Genomic DNA, 20,361 nt, shown 5'->3' on the forward strand with positions numbered 1-20,361 from the left:
ACTCATATAGTCATATAGTTACCAGCTCCTATAGATGGAAAGAGTTCTTAATAAATGGCAGTATGGTTAGATGTCTGAGAGGCAGATGATAGATGCTGTGGAGGCTGTGTACAGCGCTGGCATGCGCTGCGTCGAAGGGCCCGGTTGCCACAGGCCTAGGAGAAGTCACCGGTCACGGAGGTAGATGGATTACTCCAGAGATAAAAGCAGGCTCGGAGGTAGATGGATCTGCTCCGGAGAAAGGTAAAGCCTTGTGGAGGGCCTCTCGGCGTCTGATGTCTACACTTACCTGTTCCGCTGACGTCAGACGCCGAGAGGCCCTCCACAAGGCTTTACCTTTCTCCGGAGCAGATCCATCTACCTCCGAGCCTGCTTCCATCTCCGGAGTAATCCATCTACCTCCGTGGTACATAAGGGCCTCTTAATTCTGGGGAATATAATCAAATTTTATGTAAATACAAGATGCTCCTATCATGCTTTTAGATCTTCATTTACTGATCAGCAGCAAAAGCATATTATGAACAAAATACAAGAAAAAACTTAGTAGGCACAGGTATGGTGTAGCCAAACATGCTACAGGTATTAACCAATCAATGCACAGTAACAGATATAATAGTGACAGTTAATCTAATATCTTCCTTCTTCTTTTGCTGCTCAGCAGCTGTTAACAGATAAGTCATTGTCTCTACAGTATTTTTTCCTTAAATATCCATATTTCTTTAATTGATATATATTGTCACCATTTATTTATTTAATTAATTAACCCATTTATTTATTTATTTAATTTGTTTCTAGTATTGCATACATATTACTTTAACTCCCTTACCTATATATGGTCTGCTATTCCATTATTATTTTTTCTTTATAATACGTTGATATAATTTCCCCACCTCTTTATTTCCAATTATTCGGTATATTGTCATTATACTGGGGTCCCGGTATTTCCCGCTTCATATATATTACATTCCTTCCTAGTTCGTCAGCGTAAACTCAATATTTTCTCTCACTGTATACTTACCTCACCTTACCGATACCTCCAGTTCCCAATCCAGGCTTTCTTCTCCGATATTTCTTCCCCTGCGCTTCGCCATTTTCTTTTCTTCTGCGCCATCGCCGCCATTTTCTCTCAGCTCCCGGAAGTCTCGCGATACTTCAGCAGAGTGGTCCTCACCTGCTGTTGGGCAGGAATCCTGTCACTCCGTCAGGTTCCCTCAGAGACGCAGTACTGCCTCCCTGTTGCTCCTCCTCTACCACACGGTGATTGGTTTACTAATTAGTTACTCTGTAATTAATTTGTACTCTGTCCCAGCATTACTGAGTACCTACTGACACCTTGTGGCAGAAATACCAAATTGCTTTTATAAAAGCAAATCATTTCTGCCTATTTTGCTTAGAATTACCTCATAGCATATATATATTAATAATACATTATTCTGTTTAAACATTTAAACAGATACTGTTCTTTTTTCCCAATATTTTCTGTCAATACCTGAGTTTTATAAAATCTTAATATTTACTCATGGAGACCTCTGAAGCTCAATCAGCTAATATTGAGGCTAATAACAATGACCACCTCCAGAATCTGGTGGATAATTCAGTGGCCAGATCAGTACAGAGTGCCATGTTATCTGCAGTTATTGTTTTGCAAGATAGTATACAGAAATCTATTTCTCTGGCACTGGCCCACCCCTCCACCTCTAATCCCAAAACACCTGGTGATCTTTATTTCACACCAGAAACTTCAGTGGCGGATTTAGCTAAAGGGTTTAATGTCCCCAAAAAGGCTACTTCCAAAAAACGACACACACATGACGGCACTGCTCCCCCTCCTAAAAAACAATGTAAAGGAGGTCGCCAAGATAAATTAACCCCTTAAGGACTCAGGGTTTTTCCGTTTTTGCACTTTCGTTTTTTCCTCCTTACCTTTAAAAAATCATAACCCTTTCAATTTTCCACCTAAAAATCCATATTATGGCTTATTTTTTTCGTCGCCAATTCTACTTTGCAGTGACATTAGTCATTTTACCCAAAAATGCACGGCGAAACGGAAAAAAAATCATTGTGCGACAAAATCGAAAAAAAACGCCATTTTGTAACTTTTGGGGGCTTCCGTTTCTACGCAGTGCATATTTCGGTAAAAATTACACCTTATCATTATTCTGTAGGTCCATACGGTTAAAATGATACCCTACTTATATAGGTTTGATTTTGTCGCACTTCTGGAAAAAATCATAACTACATGCAGGAAAATTTATACATTTAAAAATGTCACCTTCTGACCCCTATAACTTTATTATTTTTCCACGTACGTGGCGGTATGAGGACTCATTTTTTGCGCCGTGATCTGAAGTTTTTATTGGTATGATTTTTGTTTTGATCTGACTTTTTGATCACTTTTTATTCATTTTTTAATGTTATAAAAAGTTACCAAAATACGCTTTTTTGGACTTTGGAATTTTTTTGCGCGTACGCCATTGACCGTACGGCTTAATTAATGATATATTTTTATAGTTCGGACATTTACGCACGCGGCGATACCACATATGTTTATTTTTATTTTTTTTTACACTGTTTTATTTTTCTTATGGGAAAAGGGGGGTGATTCAAACTTTTATTAGGGAAGGGGTTAAATGACCTTTATTAACACTTTTTTTTAACTTTTTTTTTGCAGTGTTATAGGTCCCATAGGGACCTATAACACTGCACACACTGATCTTTCATCCTGATCACAGGCGTGGATTAACACGCCTGTGATCAGCATTATCGACGCTTGACTGCTCCTGCCTGGATCTCAGGCACGGAGCAGTCATTCGTCGATCGGACACCGAGGAGGCAGGTAAGAGCCCTCCCGGTGTCCGGTCAGCTGTTCGGGACGCCGCGATTTCACCGCGGCGGTCCCGAACAGCCCGACTGAGCAGCCGGGATACTTTCAGTTTCACTTTAGAAGCGGCGGTCAGCTTTGACCGCCGCTTCTAAAGGGTTAATACCGCACATCGCCGCGATCAGCGATGTGTGGTATTAGCCGCGGGTCCCGGCCGTTGATTAGCGCCGGGACCCATGCGATATGATGCGGGATCGCGGCGCGATCCCGCTTCATATCGCGGGAGCCGGCGCAGGACGTAAATATACGTCCTGCGTCGTTAAGGGGTTAAAAGACAGACCTATCATAGGTCACGATAAATGCGCTTCAAAGCCGCACACGTTACCCTCTGCCCAAGAGGAAGTATCTGTAAGTAGGGCTCATAAGACCGCTAAAAGAAATAAACCAAATTCTTTTACAGAACCGAATTCTGATGATTCTTCAGATTCTCAGGCTGAGGAAATTGTTGACTCTTTTGACTACCTGTCACAAGAAAGCGGTGAAATAAATGATGACCCTGATTATCAGGAGGATGACCCTTTGGAGGAATCAGATCTTTCCTCTTTTGACCCAGCCCTCATCCAGCACCCCAGATCTGGGGAATGGCTACCTAACCCCATAGTTGCCAAGTTCCTCTCTATTAGAGTTAACAAGGGCATGGATAAGGTCACTCGCAGTAAACTGAAGGCAGAGTGTCCTCGCCCTACACTCCCCCATTTATCTTCAATAACTCCAGAACTGGATCCAGTTCTGAATAAATTTTTGATGAAAACAGGGAAAAATCCTAAAAAAAGGTATTGATAGGAGTTTTAAGTCCTGTCAGGACAAACTCCTGGATATTCTCGGTCCCTTATCAAAGATTTTAGACATGGTAGAAGAATCTTCTATCTCCAACAAACCAGTTGAAGTGGAAGTTCTAAAAGGTTGGGCACAACGTGCTGTATGTTTTTTGGGCAACGCAAATGCGGCCCTTTACACTGAGCGTAAACGCTCTGTTCTAATGAGGATCGACCCCCAATTAACGAACTTAGCATCCAATGAACCTACTCACCCCACAGAGGGGATGCTCTTTGGGGAAGATTTTATTAATCAAATGGGCAAATACGTTGGACTCTTTTCGTCCATCAACAAAGCTCAAACATCGTTGAAAAAAGTTTTTTCCAATAGGGTTTTTGGTAGGGCCGGGAAAGGAAGGAGCCGCTCTTCCGGCCGCTATCTCCCCACTAGACAACAGTCAAGTGGCTCCTTTCAAGATCAGTACCAACCTTACCAGCCATCATATACTACCCAACCAGCCAATCCCACACCGTTCTTCCCCTACCGGGCAAGACCCTGGCACCCAAGAGGACAACGTGGAATCCAGCGTGCTAAACCAACTACAGGTAAGTCTTCCCATTTACTCCCACAACCTTCCATTAGGAGGGAGACTCACACATTTTTTAACAAACTGGACTACAATTACGTCAGACTCTTGGATCCTGGATACAGTATCAGGTTTCCAAATAGAGTTTCTCTCTCCTCCTGTACAACACTCTCTACCCCATCCAATCCATTTTTCAACTACAGACCTAGATCTGATCAATCTAGAAGTAACGGAACTCATTGCAAAGAAAGCAATTATACCTGTTCCCCTAAATTCCCCAGGTTTTCTCAGCAATCTATTTCTAGTACAAAAGAAAGACGGAGGTCACAGACCCGTGATCAACTTAAAACTACTCAACAACTTTGTTGTGTACAGACACTTCAAGATGGAAGGCATCCATCTTCTGAGAGATATTCTACTAAAAGACGACTGGTTAGTCAAGATAGACCTAAAGGATGCTTACCTAACAGTCCCGATTCACCCATCCTCTCAAATCTTCCTCCAATTTCTTTGGAACACTCAAAAATGGCAATTCACATGCCTCCCCTTCGGACTCTCATCAGCCCCATGGTGCTTCACAAAACTTCTGAAGCCTATAATTGCTCTACTCAGAAGCCGAGGTGTTCGTCTCATTATTTATCTGGACGACATTCTCATCATGGCTCAATCCAAAAATCTTCTTCTAACCCACAGAGATTGGACTCTATCCCTTCTTTCCAATCTGGGTTTTCTAATCAACTTCAAAAAATCCATTCTCCTACCATCCCAGGAACTGGAGTTCTTGGGTTTCATGATCAATACTCGATCATCCACTCTGAGTCTTCCTCAGAAGAAACTCAAAACTATTCGGAAAGAAATTCGCCAAATCCTTCGCAAAGATCTTATTTCTCTCCGTACCATAGCTCGGATAGTGGGTCTTCTTTCAGCTTCCATTCAAGCTGTATTTCCAGCCCCTCTCCATTATCGAGCCCTACAATGACTAAAAATTCGTCATTTGAGAGAAGGCCTGGGATACTCAGACGAGATTCGCCTCTCTTCAGACGCCAAAGAAGAACTTCTTTGGTGGCTATCTCACATCCAGACCTGGAATGGAAGAACAATCTTCAATCCAAATCCGGATATTGTCATAGAATCAGACGCAAGTCTTTGGGGTTGGGGAGCGCGTTGCGGTTCCCTCTCTACTGGAGGGAAATGGTCTCCTTCCGAATCCCAGCTTCATATCAATTGCTTAGAACTTTTAGCTGGGTCCTTCGCACTAAAGAGCTTTGTGAAGGATTCCTCTCACTGTTGTGTACTACTTCGCATGGACAATATCTCGGCAGTCCAATACATAAATCACCTGGGTGGTACAACTTCAAAAGACCTTGCGGAAATTGCCAAAGATTTTGGGCATTTTTGTCTAGACAGACATATTACGTTGAAAGCAGAATACCTACCTGGCATATCCAACTCAACCGGCGATTGGAAACTTCTTCCTTCCATTTTTCTGGAAATCAACCATTTATGGGGTCCTTGTCATCTAGACATGTTCGCTTCTCGACTGAGCTGTCAGATCCCTCAGTTTTTCAGTTGGAGACCAGATCCAGAGGTTCTAGGCATAGATGCATTCCTCCAACATTGGCCACAGAAAATTCTTTACTCGTTTCCTCCCTTCAACCTAATCCCTCGAGTCCTCCTTATACTTCTATCCGGAAATCTACTATGGTTTTAATTGTTCCTTGGTGGCCAACCCAATCGTGGTTTCCCCAATTACTTCAACTTCTAACAGATTATCCACGAATCCTACCATCCATTCCGAATATCCTTCAAGATCCCTTAGGCAACTTTCATCCTCTAGTATTATCAGATCAACTAATCTTATTAGCTTGCCTCATTTCCGGCATACCAGAACATCATCTTCACTTTCGAGCACAACTAGAGAATTACTCTCAGACGCTTGGGCTCCAGGAACCAGATCTGCTTACAGATCAGCCTGGAAAATTTGGATTCATTGGTGCTCTCAACGGGGTTTGGATCCCTTGCAAACCTCTCTTTCGGACATCCTGAATTTTCTTTCAGACTCCTTTGATTCTGGTAAAGCCTATAGAACTATCAATCTTTACCGATCTACCATTTCAGCTAACCATCCTCTTATTGACTCTATCCCCATTTGACGTCATCCTCTAGTATGTAAACTTCTAAAAGGTATACGCTATAGACGCCCTCCTTTACCTAAGTATAACTCTACTTGGGATGTGAATATTCTCTTGAATCTTTTTCTTTCCTGGGAGGACAACGATTCATTACCTCTTAAACTACTTTCTTTTAAACTAACAGTTCTTTTATGTCTTATTTCCATCAAACGGATATCGGATGTTAGAGCCCTTGATGTTTCTAGAAGACAATATTCTCCAGAGGGAGTTGTATTTACGGTCTATCGCCGCACCAAAACTAATTTACATTCTGTCTTCTATCCTTCTTTCCCTCATCAACACAAACTATGTGTAGTTCGTTGCTTACCGGCATATGAATCTAGAACGGAATCTCTTCGATCCCCATCATCTTCACAACTTCTTATTTCCTTCTGTAAACCCCATAAACCGGTCTCTTCCACCACTTTGGCCAGATGGGTTAAATTGACTATGACTATGGCAGGCATCGATACCTCTACCTTTGGATCCCACTCTACTAGAGGGGCCGTAGCAACTAAATTATTTCAATCAGGTGCTTCCCTTTCTGACATCATCAAAGCGGCTAATTGGTCCTCTGACTCTACATTCAAAACATTCTATTTCAGACCAGATTCACGTTTCTATGACATTGTTATAATAGATTTATTGTTATATAAGATTTACATATTTAGCTTTAAACTAGCATGATAGGAGCGTCTTGTATTTACATAAAATTGAAGATTTTCCTATCCTTGGTGAAGGAAAATATAGATTTTATTAAAGACAAGACGCGAGTATCATCCCTCCCAATGAACCCATCCCTTTCACTTCTTAATATTTTGTATTCACAGCCACTTAAGAAGATACTTAGCGGAATTTCCATATTCCTGATGAAAAGTTCCTCAATTACTGGATGTGCATCATATTTATCTGCGTTTGAAAACATTACCTTCTAAATTCACACCTTCCTGCGGATACCGAACTTATTGGAGATACTCTTCAGGTTCCAGCTGTCTTACCACGATCCTAACTTTGAATAGACTGTTCATCTTCGCTCAAAAGAAGAAGGAAGATATTAGATTAACTGTCACTATTATATCTGTTACTGTGCATTGATTGGTTAATACCTGTAGCATGTTTGGCTACACCATACCTGTGCCTACTAAGTTTTTTCTTGTATTTTGTTCATAATATGCTTTTGCTGCTGATCAGTAAATGAAGATCTAAAAGCATGATACTCGCGTCTTGTCTTCAATAAAATCTATATTTTCCTTCACCAAGGATAGGAAAATCTTAAATTGTCTATGCACAACCCATTAATGATACACAGCCATGTATAAGGCTAGGTTTTCACACAGCTTTTTCTGGAGTTTTTTTTTTTTTTAAACTGCCACTGCAGTTTTTCAGCCAAATTTGGGTATGTTCACACTACGGAATTCCCACGAAATTCCGCGGTGTGAACTTAACATTAGTGTGAATGGGTCTCCGCGAGACCCGTTCACACTGCGGAATTTCAGTGGCGGACAATTCCGCCGCTGAAATTGTTTCGCGCATAGAAAGAACATATTGTAGGAAGTGTGTACTTACTGATAGGGCATCTTCTTCCATACCACTGCGACATGATTCTAACCGCGCTTTTCCCTTGAACACCGTTGTATGTGCAGTTGCTGGTCTTGAGCTCTTGGGTCTATTTTGTGATCTAATTAAGAAATATACAAAATTATTCCCAATAAAATAATCTGTGACATATATCAGGGTCTAACTAGATCTAACATTTTTATGAATGCATCAATGTTTTTAGCCATACTGTTATACCGGGTAACTGGTATCTTCGTATTAATGCCTATGCAATGTATAAAGTGTGCAACTATCTGTAGCTGGTATGTTCACAAAGCATATTTATTTATTGCACCCACAACATAATGTGTTGTAGGTGCAATATTTATTTTTAGTATTATAATAGTTATACTTCTTTATATAGCACCAGCATTTTTCACATTGGCAGGGGCAAAAATAGTAAATTACACATAACAATATACCTTGCACAATGAGGTTGGCATGTTGGACACTCAGCAAACAACAGTAAATTCCCCTCATCATTTCTGAGACATGTGTTTCTATGCTTCAAGAATAAAGCCATTATTGCTCCATAGAGACAACTGGCCATTGTATTTAAAGGGAATGTATCCCCGAGAGATTTTTTTTTACTGATTAGACAGAGTTTAATCTCTTTCTGTAAAAAAAATGTTATTTCATTTTTTTTATACATTATTATGGAGGCCGCCATCTTGCCTGAGCTGTTTTTCACAGCACTTAGTGATATACTTTACAGCAAGCCCCATAAACATAAACAACAACAGCCTGAAGCTGTACCATTGATGTGAATGGGAAAGGTGTATTGGCATGCTTGGTGACCTTTGTAAAGGTCATTCTAATGAGAAAGAGGGGGAGGCTGAGCTGTTAGTAACTGTACTCCTGTCTGCGATGATAAGAAGAGCATTATTGGGAAATGATCTGTACAGAACTGGAAGACATGACTTAGTTTTAGCCCTAGTGGCAAGACTGTATACTGCTTAATTTCAGGATTTTGAAATATAGAATGTTAAATGGAAAATAACATACATAGTCATTCTCTGATGGCACATTCTCTTTAACCTGTTTAGTGGTGCACTTGCAGGTAAGCTCCTTATTTGTCTTTTCCGTTGCGATAATTTTGCAGAAATCAGACTCCCAGACAATCTAGGGGAAGAAGCACTTTTAATAATTTTTGGATATGCTTGACTATTCTCATTCACCTGTAAAATAAAAATTAGCATATTAGAAAATACAGTACAACTAGCTAATGCACAGTTTATTTCACATTATTTGTGGACACCTACATACTTTACAGCACACTCAGCACTGCACTCATCCTGTATTGTTTTCTCAATCTGTGTTTCTGTTTAGTAAAATAGGATTATCCTCATAGAGGTAACCTACTGCATATCATTCCTATGGAGACTATTCTTACCATTCTCTTCTCCCCGTATTAGAAACACCCACCTCATCTTTTACCAAAATAAACTAGGGCAGATTTATCACTCAAATATTGTTCATCTTTAGACTCGTATAAATTTGTAAATTTCTTCAGTGTTGTCACATGAAAAGATAATCAAATATTACTCACTTACGTAAGATGCTGTGTATATATATATTATATATATACATATTTTTTGCACCAATACTGTACACCAAAATTATGAAACAATTATGGTTTATTGCCATAGGAAGCTGGGATAAATACAATTCCATGGACAATTCTACTAAATCTAAACTGTACATTAATCTGCTCAGCTTCTCCTGCTCAATAAGGCTGGGTTCACACTACGTTTTGTCCCATACGGGACCGCATACGGCAGGGGGAGCTGAAAACTTGCGCTCCCGTGCGCAGTCCCGTATGTAATTCCTTTCAATCAGCTGACCGGAGTGAAACGCTGACTCTGGTCGGCTCATTTTTGCCCCGTATGCGGTTTTCCCAACGCACCTAAAATCGCGGTCGACCGTGTGTTCTCCTATAAGGCCATTTATAGTGTCTTGTGTAGCCAACATTTGTGTTCTTGAAAGCTACATTTTGCTCTAGGAATGTAAAAATGTAATTTTCTAGCCATCTTCTACAGTAATTTCAGTAGAAAAGCATGACATCACATGACATCACATAAGCTGTATCCATTGTCCAGATATACATGCTGCCTGTACTGTACTGTCAAAGCCAAGGGAGCAGCCATTTGGACTCTGAATGCTATCAATAAGTATGTGATATCAGATTACTGGACAGAAAATTGGAATATGTTAGGGCACTTACTGGTGAACTTGTGGTGGCAATTCTTGGCATACAAGACTTCGGTCTAAGAGGTAGCAGGGTTATCGTCTGTGCAAAAGGGTCAGCGTCTCTCTTTGGCCTCAGTTGGCGGTCGTAGCGCACTCTGAGATCAGCACCAACTTTATTGGCCTGTACAGAACTGGACAAGCAAAATCTAGGGCCCCTTAAAAATAAATGCAAATACTTAACTTGTGAAACAAGAATTAAGAACAATAAATTATATAGAAAAGGGATGAGTAATGTTTGCGCCATTTTCTATTCTTACCAGTACAGAAGCAGTGGTTTAGCTATTTCAGCCTGGACACTTAGTAGATGATTTTCATGCCATTGATTTGTGTCTAGAAGGTTCAATCTTGCCAGAACCTCTGCCTGAAGGTATTGGTCACCTGTTACCATCATATATAGTTTTTTCATCTTGTTAAGGTGGCTTAAATGAAAAAAACAACTTTCCCTTAAATCAAGTACATTTTGGTAACAACTGTCTGACATTTTTTATGGGTGCCTATGCACTCTTTTTATACATTGCTTGTATTATGTCTTGCAAAGGCTATTGTGTTTTTGAGCCATGATTAAGGACAGGTAACTGGCCGAAACACATCAGCTCTACCAACAATGTGTTTATACAAGATCTTCAATAAAGATTGATAATTTTACAAATTTTGGAGCTGGAAGTTTTCCTGTATTCATTCAATTTACATTGGGAATAATACCTGTTACCTGAATGTTTCTTCTTTCAGGTAACACCAACTGAGCAACATTGCTGAGATACAAGAATTGCCAAGTGAAGGTAATAGAAGTAGAATGGGCAAGATAGCTCACAAGGAGCAACCAGTGGGCATCTGAGTTTAATTATATATAAGGAATGTGAAGGTTAACATATTTTTATATGTACAGTATAACTTTAAGAATCTGGTGCATTTTAGATTACAAGAAATTATTGGGGACTTCTTGACATTATATATAATTATAAATACATACATGCATGTAAATTTTTTCCTATTCAGGGCTCAGGTGCTACATTGGACCCATACCCCACTGCTCTGGACCTGCGTCACTACAGAATTAAGGATCTCTAGACCACTGAATGCTGGATTAGGGGAATTTTACAGCAGAACCCTTTGCAAAAAAAAACAAATTTTTCTCTCTCAAATAGTTGACTATGTTTTTGTATACAGAAAAACAGACAATAGGCTGTATTATCCTCGCCTAATAATAAAAATGTTTTTGTTTCCTATTTAAAGAATAAGAAATATAAAGAATATATATTAAAGTCACCTCTGTTTTCTCTTTATGTCATTGATAGATTTCAGCCTCTCAATTTCCATCCACAGCAAAAAAAGTTTTTCTCCCGAAGTTCCCTTAATAAAGGACTTAAATTTTTCAAACTCCTTATGGCTTCGGATTTGGGAATACTCCTGCTTATAGTGGGAATCATTCAGACTGTCCTGTTCATCATCGTCTAAATCAGAGACATCAAGCTCTTCCTCAATGGACACTTCAGAGGAGATGGATGAGGCCCTGGTACTAGCTACTTTTTGGATGGTCACCTGAGACAAGTCAAAGATATCCACCTTATCAACACTTTTCTTCATAATGTTACCATTCATCTTGGAGACTACAGAATTCACAACACGATCAACATAATAAAAAGCAAAATCATCCATCGTTGGAAACACTGGATTGGTGTCTTCTGGTTTTTGGTCTTGTTTCTGCTCAACATAAAGTCTTATTGGGCTCGGAGTAGGGGAAGGCGCAATAGATACCGGATATTCCTCCTTCTCCCATGTATCCTGCGTTTTCTTACTGTCCCTCTGAGATTTACCAAAATTCTTATTGGAGTCGAGAAGTTTGGGTTTTTGGTGACTTGAGATACTTTGAAGAACTTTGTAAAAAAAAAAAATAAATAAAAAACGTTAATCACTAACTAGAAGCACATAAAGTACTCAGGCACATTTCCCTGTAATGGAGACACATTGGTCTGTTTAAGTGCTGTGGAAATAAAATAGTATTTACTAATGTTTTCTATATGTACTGAGAGACAAAGATGATAAATACTGTATTTACCTTGACTACGATCGTCACCCCAAGTCATCAATCCAGATACTGAATTTGTGGTATCAATAGTTGCACTTTGTTTTGCAATGGTAAACCATTCTTTTGTCTGTGTTAAAGAAGCCTGTAGAACACATGTATAGATCTATGAAAGTGGAGAAACAAATAGCTTACGGAGGTAGAAAGTTAAAAAGACGGACAAGAATTCTCTCCTACTAGGAGATACCAAACTAAAAAGGAAAGAAAGGAAGCTCAACTATCTGGTTCCACGCACAAAGTGAAATACAGGAAATCAGAAAACAAGAAGATGTGAGGTATGAAAAATTAGAAATAATCTATAGGACTAAAAAGCCTAACAGACTGCAGTAATAACATAAATATATATGCCTTATATTATGCATGTACATCAACATATAATACATATATAACAAAGCTATGTGTGGTCAATAATGATCATTTAAATCGGAAAACAAAAAACAATCAGCCGATGAACAAGCTTGTTCATTGGTCCTCGCTGGCCCATTCCCATGGGCCGATTATCCAGAATAAGACTTCTCAACAATGCTCATTCAGCGGATTATTGGCCTGTGTTAAAGAGTCTGAAAAGACATTTATAGTATATACAGTATAATCAAGATATGCCATGATTATCTCAAAGGTGACATTTCCAACTATCAGAAGAATAGGATAGCAACCTGCAGACAATACACTAAAGTCTTCTCCCTCTATAAACTAAAGACATTATAATTATTTGTTGGTTATATAGTGGAACATAGGATATTATTAGAGAATAATGTTGAGGTTCTTATGTACACTTTGAGGGAGATTTATCAAAATCTGTCCAGAGGAAAAGTTGACCAGTTGCCTATAGCAACCAATCAGATCGCTTCTTTCATTTTTGAAAAGGCATCTTAAAAATGAAAGAAGTGATCTGATTGGTTGCTATAGACACCTCCACAACTTTCCCTCTGGACAGGTTTTGATAAAACTCCCCCTTTGTGCTTACCTGTTTTAGCTGATATGGTAGGCACGGGTTTCCAGGCATATTCATTTGTATTTCCCCACTGAAATGCTGCCTTTCGATAAGACTACTGGCTTTGCAGAGAGAGAAGGTGGAGTCTCAGCACTGCCGTTCAGTTAATTAGCCAAACCTGATCAGGCTGGATGCTAAGTGTGTTGTTGTCAGTTCACATTTTTTGCGGTATTGATGCTTTTTCTTATTCAAAGTAAAAACATTTTTATAGAAACATTGCCATGAAGAGAAATTTGACCTATAATCACAATTGACAGGTTGTAAAAAGAAACCTTCGGGCTGTGTTCACTCATTGTGTTTTTACAGAATTTTGGCTGCCTTTTTGCTGAGAATTTCACAAATTGCATTAAAATCGCTGCAAAAAAAGCCACAAAAAGCTGCAACAACGCAAATTGTGAACACATTCAGATCCCATAGAAATTACAGCCACGTACACATAGAACTGGTGGGGAGTGTTCTGTAAGCTACAAGAGGAATCTGGTAGGTGATGATGTCATTGAGTAGTCACCTAACCAACAACAGACTACTTCCCCTGACATATTTAAAACTATGATATTTTTTTGGGGTCAGACTGGCCCAGTTACAGAAATGAAGCTGATGGATACAGCTGTGCTGGAATGAAACAGATGGAGCTCTAGGACTAGGATGGTGCGCATGATAGAGTGTTCAAAGTGCACCACTTATGTAAAGGTTTTACCTGTCCAAGTGTAACAAAAAACCTCTTCATAGTCTCCTCATTCTCAGTCGTAGGGGATGGGGAAGCAGCTATGACTCTTTTGAGTGTCCAGGGCTGGTAATGTGGATCTATCTCTAGACTCACTCCTGCATTATTCACCCTCACCTGGGACAACAACTTAGCAAGTCTGGAATTACCAAAGGAAAAACATGTAAGAATGCATTCACACATAGCATGTTTAGTCAGCTTATTGTCAGTATTTTCATCAGTATTTGTGTCATAAATAAGAAGTGGGTCAAAAACACAGATAATTGTTTAGATGGGGGGATTTATCATTGCATTTAGAGCTTTTGTGGGTACGCAGAAAGTTTCAGTCATAGGCCCCTTTCACACTTCCCTATGACCTGGTAGTGTGACGGCCGTCAGGACCGCCGGGGGGAATAGCGGGAGATAAAATAGTGCTTGCACCATCTTTTTCTCCCAATATTCTCCTGAAAACTATTCTATCAAAATGACGGCCGTCAAACTCCCAAAAAATAAAAAAATGAGAGTTTGACAGCCCTTATTAACGAGGCGCAACAGTAGTGTGAATGTAGCCTTACCTAAGAAACTTTCAGTTATCACTTTGCAGTGGTGAATTTATGAACAAATTTATGAACTGCGAATGTCACACATAGGCATAAAAAAAGTCGCAAGCCTAAGCCAGGTCAGATTACAAGCCTGCCTGTGGACAGCACTTTAAAAAGTCTCACAAAAAGTCGCATCTGCAGAAAAGTCGCAGAGGAGAGGAGAAATTGTACAAAATGGTGTGAAATGATTTATTGTTTCTTTGCGGATGTACGCCAAATTTATCAACCCCCCCTTGATAGTATGATAAATGTCTCGCACATAAGCAAAAAAAAAAAAAAAAAATGACTTTAAAACTCAATTTCGAAAGACAACAATGATAAATGTCCCCCACAGTTTTTCTCTAAGTTTCACTCCTGATTTTGACAAAAAATATTGACTAAAATACTATGAAGGAAATTTATCAAAACCTGTGTAGAGGAAGAGAGGTGCAGTTGCTCATAGTAACCAATCAGATTGCTTCTTTCATATTCAGAGGCCTTTTTAAAAGGCTTTAATATATATTCTTTATATTTCCTTTTCTTTAACCCCTTAAGGACTCAGCGTTTTTCCATTTTTGCATTTTAATTTTTTCCTCATCACCTTCTAAAAATCATAACGCTTTCATTTTTGCACCTAAAAATCCATATTAGGGCTTATTTTTTGCGCCACCAATTCTTCTTTGCAGTGACATTAGTAATTTTACCAAAGAATCCACGGCGAAACGGAAAGAAAAAAAATCATTGTGCGACAAAATTGAACAAAAAATTGCATTTAGTAAATTTTGGGGGCTTCCTTTTCTACGCAGTGCATTTTTCGGTAAAAATAACACCTTTTCTTTATTCTGTAGGTCCATACGGTTAAAATGATACCCTACTCGTATAGGTTGGATATTGTCGTACTTTGGAAAAAAATCATAACTACATGCAGGAAAATTTATATGTTTAAAATTGTCATCTTCTGACCCCTATAACTTTTTTATTTTTCCGCGTATGGGCCGGTATGAGGGTTCATTTTTTGCGCCGTGTTCTGAAGGTTTTAGCGGTACCATATTTATATTGATCTGACTTTTTGATCGCTTTTTATTCATTTTTTCATGATATAAAAAGTGACCAAAAATACACTATTTTGGACTTTGGAATTTTTGGAACATTGACCGTGCAATTTAATTAATGATATATTTTTATAGTTTGGACATTTTCGCACGTGGCGATACCACATATGTTTATTTTTATTTTTATTTACACAGGGTTTTTTTTTATGGGAAAAGGGGGGTGATTCAAACTTTTAATAGGGGAGGGGTTAAATGACCTTTGTTAACTTTTTTTTTTTTTCACTTTTTTTCTGCAGTGCTATAGCTCCCATAGGGACCTATAACACTGCACACACTGATCTCCTATGCTGATCCCTGCAAAGCCATAGCTTTGCAGGGATCAGTCAGATAGGGGCCCGATTGCTCAAGCCTGTAGCTCAGGCTTGGAGCAATCAATCCCCGATCGGACGCCGCGGAGAGAGTTAAGCAGACCTTCGCCTGTGTCCCAGCTGATTGGAACATTGCGATTTTTTCGCGATGTTCCGATCAGCCCGACTGAGCTGTCGGGAACCGTTTACTTTCGTTTTCAGACACGGCGACCAAATTTGATCGCCGCGTCTGAAGGGTTAACAGTGCACGGCACAACGATCGATGCCGCGCGCTGTTAGCCCAGGGTCCCGGCTATCGTTAGCAGCCGGGACCGACCCGGTGTGATGTGGGGTCACGGCGTGACCCCGATTTTCACACCGGGCTTAGGGCGTACAGGTACTCCCTAAGTCCTTAAGAGGTTAAATAGGAAATAAGCATTTTTTTCTATTCGGCTAGGATTCTACTGTAGGATTCTACTGCTAGGATTCCCACCAGCAAAAACTGCCACCAGTTTTTCTGGTGTTTTTTCTGACGTTTTTCCTGGTGTGTGGAAAAGGCCAGTTTTGTCCCCTATGGCAGTTTTTTCAGGTACCACTTTGTGGGTCGGATGCTGAGCGCCTGGTCCACAGAGTGTAAGTAGATGAGGAATGATGTACAGCATCACTACTCACCACCCCCGGCCATATAGTATACAGGGGTGCATAGTGTACCAGTGTATACTATACAGGAGCCAGGAATCCCATTACTATACTGACAGGACTCCCTGCTCCTATAGTCCTTTTGTGCGGTATACAGGATATATAACTATAGGTAGCTGTATATAGTGTATACAGAAGATGAAGAAGTCCCCTTACCTCCCTCCAGTCCCGGCTGGGTCAGTGTAGCCCCGCCCCCTAGTGATGATGTCATTAGGGGCAGAGCTACAGACGGGAGCCAGGCTGGTAAGGTTGTGAGGCTCTGTTCACATTGTGTTCACATTTTGTATAATGTGAATGAACAGACCCTTCTGGCAGTGTCTTCCCAGACAGGGAGACTCCAGCTCTTGCTAAACGACCAAAGGCTGTCTGGGCATGCTGGTAGTTGAAGTTTTGCACCAATTGGAGGCTCCCTGTTTGGGAAGACATTGCATTATGGGCGCTCTCCCCAGCAGAGAGTGCCAAAAATGTCCTAACCCATTTTTTATTCTCGTTTCAGATCCATGTATGCAGAGGATTAAAGAGGATTCGATGGATTATGGCGAATGAACTGGATTTTTTTTTCTTTTAATAAAATGGCTAATGAGGGCTGTGGGGGAGTGTTTTTTAAAATAAATTTTTTTTTCCAATTTGTTTGGAATTTTTAGGCTTATTAGTGGAGGCTGTCTTATTGACGGAATCCATTACTAAGCTTTTTTGGGGGCTTAGCGTTAGCCCCAAAAACAGCTAGCGCTAACCCCCAATTATTACCCTTGTACCCACCACCACAGGGGTGTCGGGAAGAATACCAACAGGCCCGGAGCATCAAAAATGGTGCTCCTGGGCATAGGCGATAACACGCTGGTGTTATTTAGGCTGGGAAGGGCCGGTAACAATGGTCCTAGCCCACCCTGGTAACGTCAGCCTGTTGCTGCTTGGTTGGTATCTGGCTGTGAATAAAAATACGGGGAACCCTATGTGTTTTTTTATATTTATTTATTTTGTTATGGAAAAAAATGCATAGGGCTCCCCTGCCCGCTTGGACACATACTAGTCCTGCTGTGTCCATGCATCATCACCTATGTCATGGACACACTTCCTTGATTGACAGCTGTGAGCACAGGGCTCACAGCTGGAGGAAAAATCCTCCCACTGTCAGCTTGTGTCCCGCTACTGTCAGTGAGGACAAGCTGGGAGTTGTAGTTTTGCTATTGCTAGAGGAGATGTGAGCAGACAGCATACTGAGGCAGGGGGCGGAGACCTGCACAGTGAGGCCACGCCCCCTCCCTTTGAGAGGAATTCAGACTGGTGAGCTAAATTAAAAGTGTAATAAAAAAATAAATAAAAGGTGCTAGACACATAAAAATTATATGTACATGGTCAGGATTAGGTGGTGGTTAGAGTGATATATTTAAAAAATATATTTTTTGGTTGGATCTGACGGGTACGCCTTAAGGAAAGATCACAGCGGATGTCACTCCTGATTCCCGGAGTTATCCTCCTGTATAATATATAGATGCGGCCAGCCGCTCTTCTATGGTCCCCTGCACTGCCGTATACATACACACCTATTCATATTTCCCACAGAGAGCTGTGATTGGCTAGAACCATACGGCAAATCACAGCTCTCTGTGGGAAATATTAATAGGTGTATATATACGGAAGTGCAGGGGACCATAGAAGAGCAGCCAACCGCATCTATACATTATGCAGGATCGCAACAGACCTGGAGCGATCTGTCAATTAGTCCAGGTACGACTACTCCCATCATGGAACAGTGTGTTCCATGCTGGGAGTATTAGTACTACCTAAACAATTTAAAAAACAAACAATAAAAAGTGAAAAACACACACACACTACATTTTTATTATTGTCTGCTACATTTTTTGTGCCCTGCCTACACACATAAATTGATCCCTATTTAAAAATTACTAAAAATTTCATTATAAAAAAGATACATTTCGTTAAATACAATTTTTTCCATCACTACTGTATCTATTTTATTAATTTTTTTTATGGTACCCTACGAAATTTTATTAAAAAAGGTATCTCCATCACTTTTTTGGATCGCTAAAGTCCAAAAAAGAATTAAAAAAAGCATACATAAACGCCAAAGTTAAAACCCACATGGCATTTTTCTAGCCGGTTTTTTACTTCCATAGAAGATTTTCCAGATAAAAACGTCAAACTAGGATTTGGAGGGCGTTTTTAAAAACCAGCCTCTGAGCCCAAAATAGCCCAAAGGATTAAAAAAACGCCACACTGAAAAACGCCAAGTGGATCTGGCATTTTGCAGTTTACTATTGACTTGCAGCTAACATCTGGACTCTGTGTTTATTCGCAGAAAAAACGCAGTGTGGCAAAATGGGCACTTTTTTCCCCAAATTTTTGCGTGAAAATCCTCAGTGGAATTCCAGCCTTAGGCTGGGAGGAAACTGGTGTAGCTTGAGAAAACCCATGCAAATGCAGGGAGAACACCCATTACCATGCAGATGTTACCCCTGGCAGGGTTTAGCTGTTGCAAAACTACAACTCTCAGCATGCCCAGACGGCTGAAGGCTGATTTAAAGGAAATCTGTCATCAGTATCACCTGCACTAACCTGTCATACAGGATTTTAGTGCGGGGGATACTGATCAAAATGATACTTACAATGTCCTGAATGGTCCAGCCGTTACGCCGTAATCGCTGTCTTTCTTTTTATGTAAATGAGGTCCTTGGGGCATGGGCGGAGCTAGGACCGGAGCTCAGGGCACCCCACGTGATCTTCTGCTGGGCGGGTGCTTCGCCCGGCTCATCAATGTGCACGGCCTCCCTCCCTGCTCTTGCAGCAGGTTTTCACCACGGCGCATGCGCCGCTCCCAGAGTACACCCAGAAACAACATCAGTTTCAGCCTCATGAGGCTGAAACTGACGCCGCTTCCGGGTGTATTCTGGTAGCGGCGCATGCGTCCAGGGAGTGAGGCCGTGCATATTGATGAGCCGGGTAGAGCGCATCCCCTGCAGAAGATCACGCAGGGTGCCCGGAGCTTCGGTCTGAACTCCGCCCATGCCCCAGGGACCTATTTACATAAAAAAGAAAAACAGTGATAACGGCGCAACGGCTGGGCCGTTCCCGACATTGTAAGTATCATTTTGATCAGTATCACCTGGACTACAAGCCTGTATAAAGAAAACAAGGAGCCTCCAAGGAGGTGGCAGACATCAGGAGGCGCTGGACACACTCGGAGGGTAAAATCAAGTTTAATCACCCATCATGCAATGCGTTTCACAGATTATCTGCTTCATCAGGCAATGCCTGATGAAGCAGATAATCTGTGAAACGCGTTGCATGATGGGTGATTAAAGTTGATTTTACCCTCCGAGTGTGTCCAGCGCCTCCTGATGTCCGCCACCTCCTTGGAGGCTCCTTGTTTTCTTTGTGCATCGGTGGACCGGCTGCCGGCATACTTACACACAAGTTATTTTCCATTGTTACACTTGGCGAGTGTAACATTCTGGGTGAGCATTGTAATTACCTCTGTTCACCCTGGTTTTTGGTGGTAATGCGCTAGGTAGCGCCCTCTCTATTCCTTTACAAGCCTGTATGACAGGTTAGTGCGGGTGATACTGATGACAGATTTGCTTTAAGCCCAGTACTGAAAAGCAACAATGCTTACCACTGAGCATACAAGGCTATCTGGGGAT

General features: G+C 40.7%; 1 protein-coding gene across 7 annotated transcripts in view; it reads right to left on the reverse strand.

The window, feature by feature from the left end:
- RGS22 (regulator of G protein signaling 22) overlaps positions 1 to 20,361 on the reverse strand; it is a 176,208-nt gene that overhangs the window by 78,695 nt on the left and 77,152 nt on the right. For 5 of the 7 annotated variants that reach the window (XM_056522382.1, XM_056522381.1, XM_056522384.1 and 2 more), the window contains 7 exons: positions 14,015 to 14,180; positions 12,297 to 12,429; positions 11,508 to 12,114; positions 10,498 to 10,659; positions 10,215 to 10,395; positions 9,029 to 9,168; positions 7,961 to 8,072 (listed from right to left, as the gene is read on the reverse strand). In XM_056522382.1, the coding sequence (XP_056378357.1) occupies positions 7,961 to 8,072; positions 9,029 to 9,168; positions 10,215 to 10,395; positions 10,498 to 10,659; positions 11,508 to 12,114; positions 12,297 to 12,429; positions 14,015 to 14,180 (1,501 nt within the window). The remainder of the gene's footprint in view (positions 1 to 7,960; positions 8,073 to 9,028; positions 9,169 to 10,214; positions 10,396 to 10,497; positions 10,660 to 11,507; positions 12,115 to 12,296; positions 12,430 to 14,014; positions 14,181 to 20,361) is intronic. The other 2 variants (XM_056522387.1, XM_056522386.1) reach the window with 1 other exon arrangement.

Source organism: Hyla sarda, chromosome 5, assembly GCF_029499605.1.
Source record: "Hyla sarda isolate aHylSar1 chromosome 5, aHylSar1.hap1, whole genome shotgun sequence".
Classification (NCBI taxonomy): Eukaryota; Metazoa; Chordata; class Amphibia; order Anura; family Hylidae; genus Hyla; species Hyla sarda.